At 39.0% G+C, this 22,838-nt stretch overlaps 1 protein-coding gene and 1 pseudogene across 2 annotated transcripts; both read left to right on the forward strand.

Annotated features, from left to right (window-relative positions):
• Positions 1-663: 663 nt before the first annotated feature.
• Positions 664-2,363, forward strand: LOC145479240 (microfibril-associated glycoprotein 4-like). The gene is made up of 3 exons (XM_081457548.1): positions 664-1,068; positions 1,366-1,743; positions 1,937-2,363. The coding sequence occupies exons 1-3, from the start codon at positions 810-812 to the stop codon at positions 2,194-2,196; spliced, it is 897 nt and encodes a 298-aa protein (XP_081313674.1). The 5' UTR covers positions 664-809; the 3' UTR covers positions 2,197-2,363.
• Positions 2,364-5,898: 3,535 nt separating this feature from the next.
• On the forward strand, positions 5,899-22,836 carry LOC145479209 (uncharacterized; annotated as a pseudogene). Its single transcript, XR_014048400.1, has 16 exons — positions 5,899-6,402; positions 8,082-8,194; positions 8,886-9,017; positions 9,936-10,175; positions 10,970-11,082; positions 11,766-11,996; positions 12,219-12,331; positions 12,694-13,301; positions 13,723-14,398; positions 15,089-15,446; positions 15,868-16,008; positions 16,561-16,677; positions 16,990-17,106; positions 17,840-17,956; positions 19,191-19,483; positions 20,495-22,836. The product of XR_014048400.1 is annotated as an uncharacterized LOC145479209 (transcript).
• The last annotated feature ends 2 nt before the right edge of the window (positions 22,837-22,838 follow it).

The raw sequence follows: 22,838 nt of genomic DNA on the forward strand, positions 1-22,838 counted from the left end.
TTTTAAAAAGTTTATTTTATTTTTTTTGCTGTGACACCCTGGTAGTTTGAAAAGAGCTTTTGAGCAAGAATTGCTGCTAAATCTTGCTGGTGCGTTGAAAAAACGTTTCACCGTTTTTTAGTATAGTTTAAGTCTAGAAACTTTATTGTTCAAAATGGGATGATGAATTTGATTTCGTGTACTTCTGTAACTTCCTTGCGATTTGGCGTAAATACATAAATAATAATAATAATGAAAAAATATTGCAAGTTATTAGCCGGAAAAGGGACTAGACGCAATTACGTTGAAGCGATATCAATTTAAACAGACTTAAGGTTTTTTCGTCAGACAGCAGAGTTGCCGACAAACAGATTGGTAGAAACCATGAGTGATGACTGACCAACTCACCTTTTATGTTTGAGAACTTGCTAGGGTGAGTCTTCTAACCTGAATAACTTTATATATAGAAAAAGGATACGAAAACAATAGGTTAAAATTTTACATAGGGCAAAAGTAATCAAGTATTTTTCGTCAAAATATCTAAGAAACAATTTTGATGTGTAAAAATGCTAAGCATTTAGATAGACGTATACGGGTCGTTTTTTCTTCGGTTTTTGGCAAACAGCGTGTTGTAATATTGACATTAAGAATGTCAACGCCCAAACAAAATATATTAAAAATAATCACTTTGACACGTTAAAAACTGTCTTAATTGTATGTCATCTCTGGGAAGCAGCTCATAAAAACCCCAAATCGGAACAAATCTTTCACAGGCAGCAGTTACGTTTCCAGATTGTGACAAGCAAAAGGCTGAACATTAGCCTTTTACTATGAATCGTGGTGCGTTAGGTTTCTGCTTGGGATCGTTGTTCCTGGTGTTGTTTTTGGCGTGCAAAACCTCAGCTAAGCACGGAGCGAGCACCAATGGAACTGGCTCGGGTCTCGTAGAGACAAAGAAATGTAACAACGTGTACTTCTATGAAGCCCCCAACAAGAAGATTGAAAATCTCCTGCAAGAAATAATTGGACGCCTCGTTAAACTGCAAGATGATATGAACATGCTGAAAGGGAATAAGTCTGTTCAAAACCGTAAGTCGTGGACTGTATCATTCGTTGGCAATTTGAGTTTTCATTTTGTTTGGTTTTTTGAAGAGTTCAGGTTACGAATTAGTCAGTCTGTAAACTAGCCATGTAATTAGAGTTTTTTCAATCTCGTCTCAAAAAATACAATTGCACTCTTTTCAGCACATTCGATATTTTATGCGGTAGCTTAAAAATTTCAAACAAAGTAAGGGAGGATGAGGGGAGCTCTTTTGTACGGTAAAAAGAAATCACTATGACGACAAATCGTTGAAGTGACAAGAAATGCTGTATTTTATTTCACAGCAAAGAAGAACTGTGCTGAGCTGTACAAATCTGGTGAAAAACTCAGTGGTGTTTATACAATCGACCCTGATGGTTCAGGTACCTTTGATGTGTTCTGTGACCAAACAACAGCCGGTGGGGGGTGGACAGTGTTCCAGAAGAGATTGGACGGCTCCGTTGATTTCTACCGCGGCTGGAGCGACTACAAGAATGGCTTCGGTAACCTGAATGGTGAGTTTTGGCCGGGACTGGACAAGATAAACCGCTTGACGAGAACAAAGAACGGACTTCGAGTAGATCTGGAAGACACGACAGGCAAAACTGCTTACGCCGAGTACGACATGTTTGCAGTTACGAGCGAGAGGGCTAAGTACCAGCTCAGCATCGGAACTTACTCAGGTCCAAATTTTAATACCTTTTTTATCAGTGTCTATATGATTATTTCTTCCTAAGAAAATTTTTTCTTTGATTATTTGCTTTTTCTCTTGTTTTTAATAACTTGGACTGCGGTCAAAAGTAATGACGTGAAAAAGCTTTTCCATTGTCCTCGATCTCATATGAAACATAATCCTATTCTCGCGTTCTGGTACAGGGACAGCAGGGGATTCACTTTCTGGTCATGGTGGTCAACCCTTCACCACCAAAGATCAGGATAATGACAGCTGGAGCAGTAACTGTGCTGTGGCCAACAAAGGAGCCTGGTGGTACGGTGCCTGTCATGCTTCCAACCTAAACGGTCTGTATCATCATGGCGCGCACTCATCAAGTGCTGATGGCGTCAACTGGTATCACTGGAAAGGACATAACTACTCCGCCAAGAGGGCTGAGATGAAAATCAGACCAGTGAATTAGTATCGGAGCTTTCTTTATCGTTTCCCCCCTTTGAACGATAATCAATATTTTGGAGACAGAAAAAAAGATGACTGGATGATTAAAAATAACAGAGAAAAAGCACATTCTGTCGTTATTTTTGTTAATTCAATTCTGATGCATCAAATCTGCGATTTTGACCACCAAAGTCTTCTCCCAACCCCACCCTAACGTATGAGCCGGCATTTTTCGACTTTCTTTAGGTAGGAGAAAGGCAACGGAATCAGCAAAGTCCTACAAGCTTTCCAGCGGTTATTTAACCGGTAGCATCTTCTGATTGGCTCATTACGGGTTCACTTCCGCACAAACAGCCCGATGTAAGTCATAACAGGTGTGGGCCGGTTTGAAGAATTTCTGTCAAGTTCACATACTGAAACGAACAGGGGAAAAGGTGAGGGGAAAGTTTGAGGGGAGCGGTAGCAGGATGGAAATCTTGGGGCAGAATATGGTAAAATACTTCAAAAACGCTCTGTCCAACGTTTCTATAGAGAAACAATTGCAACCATCTGAGTATAATTTTCATTTCGAGGACGCCTATGCGAGTTTTAAATCGTCCCCTTTTCTCAACAAATGTTGCGAAATTGAACGCAATCAGTCTCGTGGCTTGTGCTTGGAAGAATTCACAAGGGAAACGTATAGTATCGATCAGAAAACTAAATAACCCTGGATAGGAAGAAACGGCTAATACAAAATATAACCGGAAGACAAACTATATTGGATGATTTCTCTCAGTTATGAAAATTTCAGTCAAATTTGGTCAGTTGGAGAAACTCCAACATAAGGTTGTTAAGGAATTTGGCAATTCTAAAAATAGACAGTTTCGTCGAGATTTATTTCTTTGCGGTCACTCCGTAAATGTACTGTAACTTTTATATGCCATCGAAGAAAGGAAGACACCAAAATGATTCATTTAAGCGTTTGTTTCCTGATCTCGAAAAACAAATTTCCCGAAACATAAAAATCGCGTTGAGTTGCAAGTTAAAAAAAAAGAATTTTTACCCTCCAGTTTAGACTTCATTTTCCGGAAAACCTAATGAAATTTTGAATAGCCAGATCTATAAGCTTTAATTTGATGAACGGTTTATCTGTGATGTAATCGCGAGGCGCTACATCCGTTGGAATATCGGAGACACCCCATAAGGTACACGGTAATCTTAAAAAGTACTGCTTTATGAGTCTAGAGGATGTTTGGTCTAAACAAAAAGAAATTCACTACAAGCTGCTACATTTTACAGCTAAACCAATAATGAAATCAATTAGTCAATCAGTCAATCAGATAGTAAGTCAATCAATCAGACAATCAGTCAGACAGACACTCAGTCAGTCATTCGGACAGTCAGACAGTCAAGGCAGACTGTTGTAGTTAGTTAGGCGTGGAGTAGCCCATTTTGTAATGCAGGGCCGCATATTTGAGATGATTTCTCAAAAATGCGTGGCACATCCTTACTGCGCAAGATTTTCGGGTCGTTAGCGCGCACTCACGAGCGCGTGCACATACACAACATCAAGAGATTTCCTTCAAGCTAAACTTCAAGCTGAACGCAAGGGGATGAGCATCGCTCTGGCCCGCGTTCTAAGAAAAATAACTCTTCTGCAAAAAATAAACGTCTGCAAAAAATAAACGTCTATGGCAAGCTGGGCCTACGTGGATGAGAGAAAAAACATATGATTGGTGAGTCATTGCGGAGATTTTCTTGGGGGAGGGGAGGCATCTTTCTGGAATAGTGAAAATTACACCGGCCAAGTGAATTTTGAGAGTCACCCGATTGAATGGCGAGTATTGTCAGAATTTAGTTTCCAACACTGCATGTAGTCACGAAAGCTTTTGATTTATTATTCCAAATAAATATGTTCAATATTACGTTCAAACGAGAAAGCAGACTACACTGCACACTTGTCTGAATCACTACCATTCTATGTTAATGTATGAATGTCATTTTCGCAAAGGATACCAGAGGCCCGTTTGTCGAAAGCCCCGGAAGCCTTTCGGGCCCGCCAAGCCTTTATTTAATTAATCTGTATCTAAAAACAGAGTGGTGTAAACGCCTGAAAGTTTTTGTATGGAGAGAACCTCTCTCACTGTTAAGAATGTGTGAATGAAAAAGCTCTGTAATCATAAGGTCTGAGATTTTTCCACGGCTTTCGAGTGCGAAAACTTTTCGGAACCTTCGAGCAGTGGGCCTCGGGGACGCTTACTGAAAAAAAAGCGCTAAATCAAATTTAGAAAGCCCAAACTTTGACATTTCACCAGCGGTAATATATAGTTACATTAATTAATACATATTTTCAAGTATCATCTACCTTATCTTGATTTTATGTAGAATTAGGGAAGGCCATATTGTAAACTACTGGGCAACCAGTAAATTATGTTACCCTCGTTAAATAAAGTCTTTTTGTTCTTTGGTTTTGTTTGCTCAGAGAATGATATGACTGGCGGCACTATAGTACTAGGCCTTGATTCTCAAAGTAATTCTTTCGTTTCATATTAATGCAAATAAATAAAGCCGGGAAAAATATGTAAAGTTTCGAAGTTCTGTCCACGTGTTTCTCCCTTTATTAGTGGAGGAAGTCGGTCGAAAATGAAACCCACTTTAGGTGAAATTACACGTAAAGTCATGTTCCATTTATATAAGCTCGTCTTCAGTATACTGGAATGCATGCATACGTTTGATGTCACTATAAATATTGTTTATCTAGTCGGAAATATAAAGTAAAACAACGGAATACAGTTGAATGTAGCCTTTCGACCACCCGTTAATACGATCACCTCGAGCTCAAAATAAGGCTACATTTTTGACCCGAAGACAAAATTATGACTCCCTTCATCTTCTTCGATCAGACAAACCCCTCAACTTCAGTAGGCCCACCTTTTTAAAATCAAAAAGGGTCCTAAATGCACTAAAGGCTAAAAAAACATCCTAATTGTGCATTTTTCCATGAGACTTGAAAATCAGTCAATCGTGGACAAAAGTCCTAGCTTTGGGACACTCACATGAAGTAACGAATTATCTGTGTTTTACTACTGAAGTTTGACAATTGCGCTGCTTTAATTACTTTTAAAAACGCGTAACTGTTCCCCCTCCCCACCCAATACAGTGTTGAAATCAGAAGAAATTGCAGGTACTAGTTTTCAACATTGTATCTAGGGTGGGGAGAGAGGTAAGGCAAGTAATTTTGTACGCGTCTGGTGTGTATGCAAATTACAAACTTTTCATGGAAAACGACAGTTGTTTCATTTAGAGAATTTTAATGAATTTACTGTTCCGCATTCTCAGACAAGGCGTGTCGTAGAACTAATATCCGAAGACCCCAAGAGCGCACAAGCTTTTGATGTATAGAGCCATTCATTTAATCCTAAACGTTTCCCAGGGCTACCTGAGTTCAAAGGCGGCGCATAGGAAAGACTGAAAGACGACATGGTTCGTGATCGAGCCCAGGGCTAAAAAAAATTTATCAAAATCAGCCTCCTATTATGTTTGCACCTGACTAAGTCATGATAGTCAGAGTCGCGCATTGAGGCGTGGCCAGTTGTTCTATATGTTTGATAAAACACGACTGTAGTCTTTCATATTTTTGCGTTTGTTGTGAACGAATATTTCACGCCAGCGTGCCAAAAACAATAAAAAGAAAAAGTTAGAGACATAACACGCGAAGTAATCGAAAGCTTAAACGAAGACAAGGAATTAGGGACCCCAGTTTGACGCCGTTAAGCACCAAAATCAAATTACCCTAGAGCAGTAGGGAGCCTTATTTTGTAGAAATACGGGGTGTTTCATCGAGCTCGCCTTTCCGCACAAAAATGAATCACCCTTGAGAGCTTTATTTTGTAAAATCAAACTGAACTGGTCACAGAACCCTAGTTGCATACGTGCGTGCTTTGTCTTTACTGTCCGAGAACCTTTAAGCCCATTTTGGAAGTTGATTTAAGGCTTAAAGAATTGTTTACCTTTTCTTTAACCCGACCAAGACATTATGATGGAAATTATACGGTTCCTTTAAATAGATCGTGATCCTACTGTTTGGTGAGTAATTCTACACCGCAAACTTAAAGCACGCCCTGGTGTTTCGCCGAACATAATCGCGTCAGCAGCGAAACTGACAAGATGAAATACACCCTTCTCGCCCTGCTGACTGTCTTTGCTGTGGATTGTGCGGTGGTCAAGATCCCTTCCAAGCGCAATGAGCAAAGTAAGTAGCTTTGATTAGCGATACAATGATATGGAACGAACTCTTGAACTTCAGTCGAAACTAAATCTTAATTAGCACGCGAAATCTTTTTCCTAGTGAATGCTTCAACAGCCTGATCAAAATTGTACTGATGATCTTAGTAAGTCATGATGTTAATTCCCCCTTACTGATAGCTAGAAACTTTTAACGAACGCCTCCAGGTTAGATTTTTTTCCATCTGTTAAATTGCCAATCGATATCAGTACAACATTAGAATTAAATCTTCGATACTGAAACACTGTGCAACAGAGTGCATGGGAGTGTTCTCTTCTCCTTGACTTAAAATCCCTATGTTATTGGCTCTCCTCATATCAGAAAAGAATGACACAAACATCTGCCTTCATCTCCTAAATATACCGCAAGTGTCCACTCAACCAAAAGAACCACAAAAATTTTGATATTCTCTTTCCCAAGCGTGAAGACTACCCGAAACTTTTCACTTTCCTTCGAAAGCTAGCGACGACAGAATTCATGGGTGTTTCCCTAACGTAGTGACATCAGAAAGAAGTACAAATTTTCGAAACTACAGTAGTGATTCAGTGCGCTGGACTGTAAGTTAAAGAAACAAAGAATGATGAAAAAGCAATTTAACGATTTGCAAGAATTCACTCAATTTTTACATCTGAGACAAGTACATAGCCACTAATAAGAGAGTTTGAGACTATGCCCGTTAGTTCAGAATAACATTGCAATAAACAAAGAAAAATTCCCAGAATTTTTACTCAAAACAAAAGCGAAAAATGTCGCGACACCTAGGCTTTTTAAAGAAAGCCGTGCGCATGTTGTCCTATTTGTCAACTTGTCAACTTGTCAATTTAGATCTGCCAATATGCATCCTAAGTTGTCGTGACAAAAAAGTAGAAATCCACCGGAAAAAAAAAAGAAAAACAGGAAAATTCTGCTAAATGCAAAAGTGACGAGGTTCGAGGTTTTAATATTTACGGTGTTATATTCATGTTTTCACAATTAACAATAATTACAAACTTTTCATGGAAAACGACAGTTGTTTCATTTAGAGAATTTTAATGAATTTACTGTTCCGCATTCTCAGACAAGGCGTGTCGTAGAACTAATATCCGAAGACCCCAAGAGCGCACAAGCTTTTGATGTATAGAGCCATTCATTTAATCCTAAACGTTTCCCAGGGCTACCTGAGTTCAAAGGCGGCGCATAGGAAAGACTGAAAGACGACATGGTTCGTGATCGAGCCCAGGGCTAAAAAAGATTTATCAAAATCTTCAAGATAGTTATGTTACCTGATTCGATGTATAATAGCAATATGTTCAGACGAGTTGCTGGATCTGGGTTACCCGTCATATTACCCGTAATTGGTAAAGATAAAAAAAAATAACTGGAAAAAGAAAAAATTCTTTCGTGACCTAGGTTACATTCGTGTGGTGCTCGTATGTAATCGTATGTAATCGATTCTTTTACTTGTATGCTACCCGTTATACATAATTAGTCACTCGCATGTAACCTGCGATCATACCTTTCCTCCATTATATTCAGACGTGGGGAAGTTATTCTTTTCTCCTTCTCCCTTTTCCCTTCTCCCTTGACAATCGCAGGTTAACTCGCATGTATCTGTATGTACCTGTGTGTTATTGGTATGATACAGAAATTGAATTTTATAATTATAGGTCAAAACACCGATAAAAGTCCGCAGAAGTTGGAAAGTTACGATTCTTTGGAAAACGAAAGGCGATCGCTAAATGAAGAGAAGATTGGTAGTGGGTCATCTATACTGCAACAGGTACATGGAACCTTTTTTGGGAGTTGGAATTTTGAACGAAATCGACCAGAATTGAATTTTAGTCTTAAAGTCTAAATCAAAAGAACGCATGACACTATGGTAATGAATAAAGGAACAAAAAGTTATGGTGATTGGGGTGGGGAGCGATAATAATTCAATCAGTGTCTTCTCAATTCTTAGTCTCATATACAGTACATAATGATCTTAACTTAATTGTCATTTCAACCGTAGATAAATATTAAAGCAACCACAACACGATCGAGTAGGAGGGAACACGTTACTTTGTTGCAACCCAAGTAGTAGCAAAGGAAATTTCGATAGCTAGGACAACAAGTAGAAATATATATAATGTGGGATTCCAATTTGTTTAATTCAGAATTTGAACTCGATTTTCGTTCGTTACTGTTGTAGAACATTATCGAATTTAAGTTCAGCATAGTTCGATGCAATTCAAAAATGGAACTTTTAAGGGCAAATGCTGGTATTCTTTAGACCTTAACGTCGTTTCTTTCATTGCTTGCAATATCAGGAGAGTGGCTCTATGAGGCGAATGGATCACTACCTACATTAAAAAAATTAAACTGCGAGACGAATGATTGGATGTTTCATTGGCATGGTTTCATGGTCAGACATTTGTCAAATACACATTGAATTTACACTAAAACAAGGATTATATGTTATCATACATTAGAAAAGAGAAGATGCCGTACCTCCTGTGGATCCAGCAAGCATGGCGCTGGAAATAGGAGAGCAGGCTGTTAATAAACAGTTAGAGATCATGCAGGAACAACAGAAAAAGGCGGCAGAATTTGTCGACAAGAAGGTATTTTAGTGTTTGTGTATATTTGTTCCAGTTATATTCTCGGGGGTACATAGTAGGGGAGGAGAGAGGGGGAGTGGAGGCCACTCCTCTTCAGGTACATTTTCATAATATTGCACATTTCTCAGTGCTACTGACGATAACATGATTATCATTATTATTGAAAATCCATTGGTTAACTTTGTATTTCGTTTAGTATTTTTGCCTGTGCTTGGAAACACCTTCGTTCTACTTTCTTTAGTATTATTATTCACTACGCACCACTAGCTTTATTGCTTTCTCTTTGCCCCTGCATTCATAAATCAAGTTATAATTTAGCAACAGGTACGCAAAAAAAAAAAAAGAAATAGTATAAAAAGGGTAAAATGCCGATTTATTCAACATCTTTGATACTGGTATGAGTGATAGAGGAAAATTCTGCCATGTCGACTACTTTCATGGACAAATGAGTATGCTGCGACAACAGAATCCTGTCAACCTGGCTCAAATTCTATCAACGCTACCTTCGGTAGACTCTTCCCTTCTGCAGTTTAAAGCTATTCCCTTTAGCTAAATAGATATTTTTTCGTCAGACTTTTGCTAAAGAGTTCAAATCAAGGTCACGTTAAAATCCAACTGAACGAGTGAAATATATGTCCCGCTTGTGTTTTCGTTATCGAACCTGTGTCTGTTTGTTTTTTTTCCCCTTAGAACTGCTCTTTAACGTCCCCTAGGAGCTTCAAGAAAGAAACAAAAAGCTTGGTCGAATAATTTGTTGCTTTCTCAAGATCATTACATTCTGCTGAACAACAACAATATATACAGAAATTAACAACAGAATTGAAAACCCACTTCCACCCTCTCAAAACATTCCCAACGCTACCGTCTAGAGCTCAGCGAGACACGTCTAGCTCAATGTATTCTAATTTCCGGTATTTTTAGATGAAAGTCAACATTATGCCTGACAAAGGGTGGAAAACAGAGGATTTGTTTGTTCCTCCTGGTTTTCACATTGACGCAGAAATAACAGGAGATGATAAAAAACCTCACGGGGAAATTGGTGTCCAGCCATTTGCCTATCCAATGGGAGTTGGTGGACTCATGATGAATGGGTGTTTTGGTAGAGACTATCAGCCAGGTGATCCGTGTTATGCAGCTAAAAGGAAAACCACTATTTGTCTGGTAAGCATGCTGTGAGACATGTTTAATATCTATTCACTTTTCCTCTGAAGCTTAGACAAGTTTAAGATCGAATATGATCAGCCTGAGTGATATAAGAAAACTCTCATGAATTATGAATCTATACCCAATCCCGTCATGATCCGTGCTGGCATCAAAGTAAACGTTAGTTAGAGATTTGAAGAAAACTGGCGGCGCGGTTTTTCATTGTGCAGTGCTTTCGGTTAATTATCTTACCGTCCACGGTTCACATTTATACTGCAGTATTTACATAGATATGCCTCAGTATTTTATATAAATATGCTCCAGTCTACAATTTTTATTGGTACTCATTTTCGCAATAAAGGTGATGCCAAAGTCAATATCATTATATCGAACACTGAGCTAAACACTCTTGAAACACGTTGTCGACGGAAAAGCCATGATAGTTAATGTTGTTTAGGATTCAGATAATGCAGAAAAGCCATAATCTTCAACTTGAAATTGCTCAGGCATCAAAATAAGTGAAGTTATTGTTATTTTCACCCACGGTATAATTTTTTATATATATATTCTGTTCCATTTTTCTTACGAGTCTCAAATCCAACCACACATGAAATAAATAGAGTGGCAACTTAAAGTACACTGCCAACCAGGGTATAGTTATCATCAGATGCTAAAGTATAAATGATTTTGCCATAAAAAATCAAAAGTTTTTGTTTATTTTACTGTCCGCCAAGGCGGCTACTAAACTCTAAGAATGGAATGCATTTGATAAATTGCATTGAGTCACATCTGTCCCTGATTGTATCTGTAAGAATCTTATTGATGGAGCTGCGTTTATCGGAGTGGGATTTGATGGCCGTGGTGACTTCAGTCCAGAATCAAGGAAGATGAGTATTGTACAAAGAGACTGCAAGGGTAAAGCAACGTAAGTACACTTTTAATTTTTCTCTGGATTTCTCTTGAATACCGTCAGTTTTTCTTTTTTCCTTTATTCCAATTGTAAATGGTTGCTTAGTTACCAAACGATTATTTAACATTTGTGGTCTGTACTTCGCTTTTATTGTCCGCCTGGAGATGTTACGCGGAATTTTTAATTTTTATTATTATTATTATTTTTATTTCTATTTTTTATTTATTTTATTTTATTTTTATTTTTTGGTTTTTGTTTTTGAAAACTGTAACCAAATCGATGAATTTGGGCCCATGTAGGACAGCGTAATTGGGAAATGTAATTGCATTGGACGTGTGCACTTCAAACGTGTAAAAAGTGACAGAGTAATTATTTTATTTTTATACCGCTTAATAGGAACTTTGCATGTCAGCCTCAGTTATCATATCTTAGAACTAGTGACGTCATAGTTTATTCTGGCGCACTGATTACGATAAGTGCGCACTGTTTGTATCTGTGTGGACCTGAGTGGTGCGTGGTAGATCTTAGGGATAAGCGAATACTTCACTCTACTGAGTATATGTTAAAATTGCATTTAATATAGAGAAGGTGGGATCCCATGTTCATTTCCAAGTGCCAGGCCAAAATGCGGAGTGCAATTACGCCTTTTTCCGTCTCTGTCTGACTTCACAAATGACAGTTTTGTTTGTGGTTTTAAGGTATGATGATTTTGATGTCCCTGACACCATGAACGTACACGGAGTTTATGACACCAGCGCTACAATGCAGACGTTTTATGCTCGACGAGAGTACCAAACGTTTCTTCAACGAGAAGCGGGAATGGCGGGCTCTGCCTTTGGTTTCTACGCTGGTGTGAAAAAGGCCTGGGGAAGCTCACTCACCAGTGGATCACAGCAATACATGGCGCTCTTTGCCATTGACATCGACAGGTGAGTGGAATGTCCATCTTAGCTTCTGTTCCGCGAGCATTTTGTTCAAAGCTTGCTGTCCTCAATTCCACCCTTTAGCAAACTGGATGTATACAGTACGTGAAATTAAGCTTTGCTTTTCTTCTTCTTCTTTTTTTTTGACGACAATTATCTCAGAAAATGTCGTCCTTTTTCGTCATCAAACTAACACGTCGGCGACTTTTTGATTTTGATGTTTTTCAGGTACGAAATCTTTTTGGACGAAGTCAAACCAAGTGATCTCAGTGTGAATTTTCTTCAGGAGTTCATGGCTCTTCCTTTATCCTATTTAGCTCCTGGAGCAGCCGTCCAATTTCGTAAGTGTACTTCTGGATTAGATGCCGTTATTGATTGTGTACAATGTCCACACATCCAACGTTTATCTGTTTGGACAGGTCAAAGGGCAGATATCCGGCAGATATGGGTTTTCTAGCACCAGATAGACTTGTTGCTCAGTAGTCCCTAATTGTTCCAATTCAGCTACTTGGTGACGCTATCGATAAATACCCAAGTGGTATGATTGCCTCTGTTTACCTCTTAGTGTCCATACATCCAGGCAAGAGACCAGCAAAGCTTGTTGGTCCGACTCTAATATCTAGGCAAAATCATGCAACAAAGTCCTCGATATGAAAGCACGCTAAACATCGAGCTGCTTAATACCCATTCTTTGAATCCGCTGAGGATTTCATTCTTCGTTGGGGGACGCACTACATAAAGTCAGGAAAATTTGGTGGCAGGCTTGACATTTTCAAGACAATGGAAGCTAACCAAGTCTCAAGCAAAGCGGAGTTTAGCCAAGTCATGGAAGCCGAGTTTAGAAGCTTTTTTGCAAGTCTTCATGCAAAGGACGAGCAAAATGGAGGAAGTAGTCATAAACAACAATCAAAGACATCTTCTACCTCCATATCTGTAGAAGGAGGAGACCAGCAAATTGCTTCTCTTATCTCAGATGTAAACTCGCCAACGATAAAAAATGAAATCAAACAATGGCTGGAGTCAATTCGTACTTTCCCAAAACCATTCAAATTTATGGTTGCACCGATCACAGATCTGCTAAAGTTTAATCCTTCATCCCTGTTTACTGACGAAGAAAGAGATTGGGGATGTGAAAGACATTCAGCCGACATGAAGAAAGATCCAGACACTGGGGAAAGCTATTATGAAATCAAAATCAATGGAACGCTAACAAGGAAGAAGTGTCCATACAAGGACCGTGACTATCTGGTTCATGTGATAAACCGTAGAAGGACTAGTCTAGAAAGAGCTGTTGCAGTCTACATGGAAGAGGTAAAATTATATTTTATATGCCCCGAGTATAATCTTATTAAATTTGCGTTCTACTCTCTTAGGGGAACCGATATATTTTCAAATACAGATCGGTATTTCTTTAAACTACACAACATAGATTTTCTCTCTGGCCTTTATTGCACAAAATAAGTGAATTAAATTGGAAAATGTTCAAAATTCGCCTCAAGCCAAAGCAATGCATACAGTAGCACAATCTGCCAATCAGGAACAAGTAATTTAGTGCCATTTGTGTTGTAAAAATAACGCACATTTTAACAAAATGCCCGTGAAAGATCTTGTTAAGTAGAACTAAGCTTTTCAGTGTTTGATTATATCCATAACTCAATTACAAATTTTAAATACATATCGGAACGCATGTTGCTCCAGTATATTTCTGAAGACGCGTCTTTCTCAACTTTAGGGTCCCATTTCGGTGTCAGATATAACTCTTCCTGCTGGACGGCCTGGTTGTCAGACTGAAAACTATAAGTTTCAAAAAAAAATCCGGCAAGCCAACCTGGGAAGCAATAACTAAAGACGAAGTCGCGTTCCTGATTATCTTCAACACGAGAAGGGAACTGTCTGGAACATTTCGAGGCCCAGTTAAGATAACTCCACACATGGAAAAGTACGTGAAATTCTTTGACAATCAGTGGTTTGTCGGTGATAGTCATGACCAGATGGACATGACAACGACCTGTAATCGCGGCAGCCGAAAAAATTTCAAAGTTTGCATTCTCGGCTTGGTTTTGACGTATTCTCCACAAAATGGATATCTCACGCTAAAGCGAGAAGACTTCGAGACTTCAAATGCAACATTTCCGGGTTTGACGCCAGATATGATTGGCTCGTTAATAGCACATGCTGAATGGCCAGCCGACCACATTTTTCAGATGGATACAGTCATTGGCTATCTTCCGTGCAACGTGAAATGGTCCAATGCCTTACGGTTTGACCCTAGTAACAAAGAAGGGAAATGTCTTCACTTCACCGCATCTTCGAAAGGAACTGTTTTTGTTATATTCGCTGCTGTTCCGAATAACAAAGATACATGGTACTATGTACAGATTTCTACGTATGGCGTTGGAATATTTAAGGTGAGTTCCAATTTATTTTAACTAATTTAGAATAAAAGCTACGCATACAACTAAGACGCTGGCGTTATCTGGTCCGGAAAGTGAACAGTTTTTGAAGAATATCCCCAAAGAAAAACTAGCAAGCTCGCGTGAAAAACAGTAAGCTTCGCGTGAGCAATGGATTACAATAAATTAAGAAAAAAAATGTAGTTTACGCTAATTCACAAAGAATTTCCGTATAGAAAAAGTCAGTGCTAGATTGCTTAATTCTGAGCAGTGGAAATAATGTGCAGTTAAAATTCTGACTTTTGAAGTATGAAAACTGCTCAATGCCAAGAGGTCGTTTAAAACTACACGTATAGACGGTGTTTCGCAAGCAACGCAATGATTGCGGTAAATATCACAATGCATAAGTTAGTATCCTGCGTAGCAGGCGTATAAAGGGGAGGGGGGTGGGGGGGGGAGGAAGAGAATTCGGGGAAAAAAATGGAGGAGTCGGGGGGGGGGAGGGAGGGGGAAAAGGTTCCCTTTCCCCGAAATCTCCTCGAAATCTCTTCTCCTCCTCCACCCCATCCCCTTTATACGCCCGCTACGCAGGCTATAAGTTAGTCGCCAGGGCTTTGTTGTTACAACTCGCAATTATTATTTATTAATTATATCATAATATTCAAGTCCTTAAAAAAATAAATATCCTTTAAATTCCATTCACAGTCCCAAAGACTCATGGTTTCCTCTGTTGATGTTAACGCGGTTGGCTTGGGCGCGGAGATTCTCTATCAGTCCTACTTTGTTTGCGTGAAAGAGACATCTAAAAGCACCGTAATAGAGTATGGGAAAAGTCAAGGGACAACAGAATTCGGTGACGTCTACCTGACGATGATAGACAGAGATAATCCTCTGTTTGTCCGGTTCTATTCATTTGGGAATAGCGAGGACCCCATGGAGGTAGTTGATGCACACATTCTTTCTCGTCACCTGACCAAGGCCCACTGTAAAGGAGATACGGTTCATGATAAACAAACGAACATGTGCGTGCAAGATTGCCACGTGTTATGCGACCCAAACCAAGGTATCAAAACACACTTTTCAAACTCATTAACACTAAGTTTAAACAAGGAAGTCATATCCGTCATGGTGATCTAAATTAGCAAAGATTTTGACGATTTTATTTCTTCGCCTTCTCCGTAGTTTTAGTTTTGATAGAGAAGATATAGTTGACGAGACCGTGTCCTACCACATTTTCAAACAACTCTGTATTATTCACCAAAAATACTCCGCAGCGCACCGTATTTTCAACTCTCTTCCCGCGGTGTTTCAAAATGTGGTACATTGTTAAACTAATCTCTCGTATTGGACATGCTACTTAATGTACTGATGATTATAATCCAATCATATTACATTAATTTGATTTTGTTAAACTGGCACGATTTTAGAGTAAAGTGTGAGCAATTGTTTTTTCGTAGTTATCATGTGTTATTTTTTTCTTAAAGGATGCCGAAGCACTTCAAGTGGGAAACCTCTGGCCACTGACTGTAATGCATGCCGATATGTGAAGAATGCTGTTACTGGAGAATGCCTTGAGAAATGTCCGGAGGGCTGGGACAAAAAGAATAACAACACTTGTGTCAAAAGTAAGTGTCCACTAACACCATGATGAAATTATGAAATTAAAAAAATAATACCAAACTACTTTAATATGGTGATAATTCGACAACAGTGTGTTCTCTTGCTTCCAAGTGTAGACTCTCTTTCTTGTTTGTTCTTTTCTTTTCTTTTTTTTTTTTTTTTGGTTTGTTTTTTTGTTAGCGTATATTTAAGATACTGAAATTCATAAATACAAGCAAAAAGCGACTTAATTTCTGACTGTTGAAGATCCTACAAGAATAGATCTTCAACTCGCAGGATACGACACCACAGAAAAAACAGCTACTACACCCCGCAATCCTGACTTAGCAAGAACGTGCAAGTTTAACATTTCTAGCTGTTATTATGTTTTTCACGTCGCAAAAAGAACGGCTTAACAGCATTATTACTTTTAGTCCCAGACCTTGGTGACGTCACATACAAACAACAATTCAACGCTGCAAATTCCAGTGATGCTTACATCAAAATTTCGTAATGACATCATTTTACACGGCATGTGCGAATGTTCTAACATGTTTATTTGTTTTGTCGATCAAAAGGAGCGGACCCCTGCGAGGATGTTCAGTGTTTGAATGGAGGAACTTGTCAAAGCGTTGACGAAAAAACGTTTAAATGCACTTGTCTGGGAGATTTTACAGGGGAATACTGTGAGACTCGTAAGTAGACAAAAAGAATTTTTCTCACAGAGTCAGTATGGATTTATAAAACTTACTGCACCACCATTAGGTTGTGGGGCACAATTTTTCAAGGGTTTAGCCTTGATGCCATTGTAGAGAAGAATGAGAAACTAAGGAAAAATTATTGATAGATGATAAAGACATGAGAGTAACTGTACATCTCTAGGTCCTATGGGAAAATATACGGTTGCCATTGGGAAGGTTTATATTCTAGAAAATAGCATATAAACGAGTAAGAGAGAAGTTAATATAATTTTGTAATTTGCCATTTTGTGGTGCGCACTCAAACAGGTATCAGCAAATGCAAGGCGTCCTCATGCTACAATGGAGGAACATGTGAAGATGTCAATGATGGAACGATCAAGTGCAATTGCAGGACTTGGTACAAAGGAACTTACTGCCAAACAGGTAAAATTGAAAGTACAAAACTACAGCTGCTGTAGGAGGCGTAACGGAAGATTTTCTTGGGAAATATCTGCTAACGCCGTACTCCAGCTCCAACGGCGAACCACTCAAGGGTGTTAAATTTAACAATAGACCATTTTACAGTTGTCTGCTCGTGACCTGGCCTTTGAATGGCAGCGAGGCTGGAAGTGACCTTGCTTTGATACAGACCTCTCTGCTTTTGCCATGTAAATGCACCTAATTAACATTAGATCACCCTCGTTTTAAACAACAAAAGCAGGGAGGTCTGTATCAAAACAAGCTCACCTCTAGCCTCGCTGCCATTCAAAGGCCAGGTAACTGTGCAGACAACTATAAAATGATCTATTCAACTGACAGCTCCAAAATGGTGAAGAGTTTATAGTTCATGAGACCGAGTAATCTAATCTAAATTTACTTTAACAGTGATTTCCAATCATTTTTCTACAGATTATAAGTAGTGTTAAACTTCAAACCTCAGTGAAATCGCGCATGGTACGGAGTCAACTGGCACTTGAAAGTTGCAACTGTTTTGTATGCATGTGTGCCTAAGCGCGCTCAACAGTACAAGAAACCCCGTTTGGTATACAGATCTATATTTTATACAATAACGGATAACAAGAAGCCTAACTCAGTTATAGCAAAAGTTCTTATTAATTATACACTGAGAGTTGTCGCATTTCCTTACTGTCGTTCCTGATGTCGCTCATCCATACAGCTGTAGACGCTTGTAAGACATATTCGTGTCACAATGGGGGAACATGTAGAAATCTCGGTGATGGAAGGTTTAGCTGCAGTTGCAGATCTGGTTACAGAGGAACATACTGCCAAACAGGTAAAATTTATGCATGCTCGGCCTATGCTCCACACCTTCTCTCTTTTCCCCATTCTTTTAAAGTGATGTTGTATCCTTCTTGTAGTATGGCGGGAACTATTGTTATTCAGAATTATAGTAAAAAGTACGATTCCTTGCTTCAAAAGGTGTTTTCGCCACATTTACCTCTAGCAAAAATCCAACGTTCAATAGACCACTAAATGGTTAATTTCCATTGACAGTTTTTGAACCATTGGCAGTGATTTTTTTTTTCACTTCATGTGAAAGTTGTTCGCACTGTAACGGAAGAATTTCTTGGAACAACAGCAATAATTGTATTCATATACACAGTAAGCTAAAAAGCTACTTCAGATTGTCCAATACTAAAAAGTTTGGCTTAAATTTTTCAAGTTGATCGTTTGTAATCCGTGTTACATGTAATCTCTTCCATCCTTAACCATCCTTGTTCCGTTACGGTTTATTATTATCGTCTCTCTGGTGGTTTGCTATCTTAGTAAACTACATCTTACAGGTCAGTCCTTCAATTCAAAGATAATTTTGTACGTGGCCAATATAACTCAAAATACCGTCCGTGACTGAACTCCTTTAACAATGCAAAGAATACAAATAATAAACTAGAGAAAAGATTCACACAACCTGCAGTTCCTTAAATAGTCGAGGCGGGGGCATGACTGTGAATATCTTCGCTTTGAACTATATTATAAGAAATTGGCATGTCATCAGGCCTGGTTGCTTGGCAAATTAATCATGTTATTGTTTTCTCCCCTTTTGATTTACTGTTACAGTCAGTGCTAAATCACGCAATAAATGTTATTTAAGACAGCGTGCACTAAAATACTACCGGACTACGTAGGATCTGTAAAAGATCTGATCAGCCAAAAATAGAAACAACAAGGAAGCAAGGCTGATAAATTGACACGCGTTTTGCATGTGGCACTGGCCAATCCGCAAACATTTGGATTTGAGTTTCACCTGAGGTCATTATCATATGCATTTAGTAGACGATCCGTCAACCAGCGGGTTGCTTTACTTCTTGCTTGCAGCCACACCGCGCTGACGAGACACAACCAAGTCGATACAGCTGTCCACGGTTGCAATTCTTGGCTTTCAGTTTGGATTCTATCATGTCATTGTCCCGTTAAGCTTTCTACGTTGTTATCAGCCTTGCTTCATTGTTATACTAAGAAAAAAAAGCACAAAGTTTAATTAATACTTTAATTCTTAATTTTCCCAGCTGAGCCAAGGCCAACATCCTTTACCATTTGTGAAGGGAACAGAAACACCATCAACTGCCATGGAAAGCGAATCAGCGTGTTAAACGCTTCCTATGGCAGACATGACCGCAGTACCTGCTCTCATTCGGAAATTTACACAACCAGTTGTCATGCTGGCAATTCTCTTAGCATTGTGCGCAGCAAATGCAACTATCGGAGCAGCTGTACCTTGCATGCAAGCAACTCAGTATTTGGTGATCCTTGTCGTGGAACACACAAATATCTGAAGGTCACGTACAAGTGCATTGATTAGGTAGGTAAAGGTAAAGGTAAAGGTAAAGTCTGCATACGTGCCAAGTGGCCCATCAGGCAGGAGCTTATGCCGGTTTCTGTAGCATGAAGCGATGCCTGGATGGGATGCTAGTCCATCGCAGGGTTGCCCCCAGCATTAAGTTCGCCGGTACCCATTTGTACACGTGGATGGAGAGAGACACTGTGAGAGTAAAGTGTCTTGCGCAAGAACACAACCCAATGTCCCGGGCCAGGGGCTCGTTTCTCGAAAGCCCCAGAATCTTTTCGGGCCCGAAAAGCCATTTTCAGTTAATTGGTATTTAAAGACAGAGGGGTGTATACGCCTGAAACTTCTGGTATGAACAGAACCTCTGTTTGTATTAAGAACATATCAATAATACTGCAGCTCTGTAATCAAAAGGTTTGAGATTTTGCTACGGCTTTTCGGGTAAAAAAGCTCTTCGGGACCTTCGAGAAACGGGTCCCAGGGCTCGAACACGGACCACTCGATCCGGAGACGAACGCACTAACCATGAGGCCACCGCGCCTCCATATTAATTAGGTACAGGCCAGAGAAAGCGATCGATTCCTCGATGTATGGAGATATGTCCAGAAATGCATGCAGTAACGGAAAAAACGGACTGGAATTTTGCTGACTGAATTTTGTTGACGATATTGACGGATTTGGCGAAATTTGTAGGACTGTGGAAATTTTGTCAAGGTGCAAATGTTATGACAGACTCATTTCACTGACTAACCTAATCAATGTTACGGATAAACGCAAGTGTATCCCCAGTTGACAGGGCACGTGACACTGAAAATAGATGATAATTTAGAAATATGAAACTAACAAAGTTAAAAAAGGGAAAAATTTTTATTTCGAAAACGACACAATTATCCTTTTTGTCCTTTTTCCCTTTTTTCCCTTTTAAGTTTTTTCGTTTTCGAAATTTAAATAATCAATGTTACTCCTATGATCACCACAGAAATATATTCAACGAAAACAAAAACTTTTCATATTTGCTTTTAACAGGCAGTTCCGCAGCAAGTCAGCATCTGACCCTGACAGGCAGAGTCGCCTGCTCTTACTGAGGAAACTCTTCCATATTTTAAGCAGCATGCTGGGGATTGATAGATCATAAATAGACTTAAGCTTTATTTTACAAATTGTAAGCGATACTATAGCTTAACACTAAACTAGCGAGGTGATTTATTCGTTTAAAGGTGTAGGGAGGCGCCCAGCTAAGAGATTCTTCGATATTTTACGCAGCACGTGGGAGATTGATAGCCAACAAATAGACTTAGCTCTATTTTATATGTTGTTGGCAATAGTGTAACTTAAAAACTACACTAGCTAAATGGATAACTTTTTGGAAGGGGTAAGAACTAATGTAATTGGAGGATGTAGCCAAAGCGACATAAATAAAGTATGTCATTTCAATTGCTGAATGTACATTACGTGTGTTTATTTCAATTGTTTCACAAGGGATAAACAAGTTGCATTTGAGCGATCTTCTAGAGTTGCCGTAGTTAAACTGAAATTCAAAAACAACTTGGTAGTAAGGTGGAACGATCGCTCTGTTGTTAACAGCTAGAGAAATTGAGAACCGTTAAATCTGCTTATGCCTTTCTAGGTTTACAAACTGAAAGTAGCATTCATTTTTGTCTGTAAACCTAAGAATTCTCTACAATTATGCTTTGGCTGTAGAAAATTGCTTGAGATTGCCTGTTCCATCAAAAGAAGCAAGAAAACGCCAAAAGCCACCAAAAGGTTCTTGATGACAAGAAAGCGCGCGCGCTAGAAGCTGTATTTTTATTTAACGAGATAGAAACACAGAACTAGCACGACCTGATGACCTAATGATGGTGTAAGCAATGAAAATTTACATCTTGATGATCAAAACTATCGCTCCTTGAAAACGAAGGTGAGTAGTATTTAATTGTGTTAATACAATAGATCACAGACGACGTCAAAATGTGGTAACTGACCATCAGTGGCACACTCACTTAAAGGGTCGTATGCCATTGTTATTGTTTTTACCCCGTTTTAAATTCATCTTTGATCTATTAGTGAACAGACGCAAGGCAACAAGAATGGAATGTATTTGTTAAATAGAAAACGACCAGAGAGCCAACCGAATTCACAGATATCGTATTGTTCGTAAGTGGTTACGACGATCTCTTCCCCAAAACAAGCAAGGTTAAAGCACCCCTAAAAGATAAATGATTAGGCACTCGTCAAAAAATTATTCAAGCTCGTTTTTCTCCTGGTTCTCTGGTTTTCCTCCCTCCAACATCTCTAAAGTCCAGCTCGACCAGGATGATGATCGATGCTTCCTTTCAAATATTGTAATGGATGATATTATAAAAAGGATGGAGACTAGTACTATGGTTTGAACTGTTGATGGTTTTAAAAGCTTTTTCATTGTTATTATTACTTTGGCTGGTGGATGCCTTGATTTTTTCATTTGTTGTCCATGAATAATGATTAATTAATTGTGTGTTGACCATTCCAGAAGGGTGAACTAGTGATAATCAAGATAAAGTGTGTAAATAATGAAGAACTGCAATATAATTAAGTTAATGTGTTTTTGTTTTGCAGCCATTTAGTGACTGACTTGGGGAAAGGACGAGGTGCTGCCTAATTTTCGAATACAATTTGAAAAACTCCACTAGTACCACTAAATAAATTGCCGTCCTCATATATTAAAGACATCGTGGCAAATGATACGGTTTACTTTGTTTTATGTACTTTCTATTCACAATGTGCAAAATCAAAATTCTAAGTATGATACATTAAAATTGCCAAGTAGCGAGATCATAAATTATAGTAGATTACGTCACCTCTCATTCGCTAGCTCTTGGAATGGCTATAAATCAACTTGGTGACGAAATACGGGTGGTTTAAGGAAAATCCAGAATCATTTCCGAAGTCGAACGCACTAACTATGATCGAAGACACCGCGCCTCCACTCCCGCGTCCAACGTACAGCAACAAAAATCCTCAGTAACAGTTTAGAAATCAAGCTCGATTGCTGGCAGAGATTATTAAAGCCCGTTTAGCTGGAGGACGGGTTAAGAGATGTAAGTCGCTGATTGTAATTACATGAGTGAATAAAACCTATCGTCGGCGTGTGTTATCCGTTGTAACTGCACAGTTCAGTGATGCTAACATAAACGTAATATTGATAGAGAGCTTAAGCAAACCACGACAACAACAGCAACAAGAACGTCACCAAACAAAAGTTTTAATAACTAGAACAATGGCTCAGTGCACGTGCGTTATAAATCTTTGTACATTTCTTTGCCTTCCTCTGCACAACAGCAACGTGCGAAATGACTACGTTCTGTGTATTGTGGAGAACGCAAACGACAGC

This window comes from Orbicella franksi, chromosome 2 (assembly GCF_964199315.1).
Source record: "Orbicella franksi chromosome 2, jaOrbFran1.1, whole genome shotgun sequence".
Taxonomy (NCBI): Eukaryota; Metazoa; Cnidaria; class Anthozoa; order Scleractinia; family Merulinidae; genus Orbicella; species Orbicella franksi.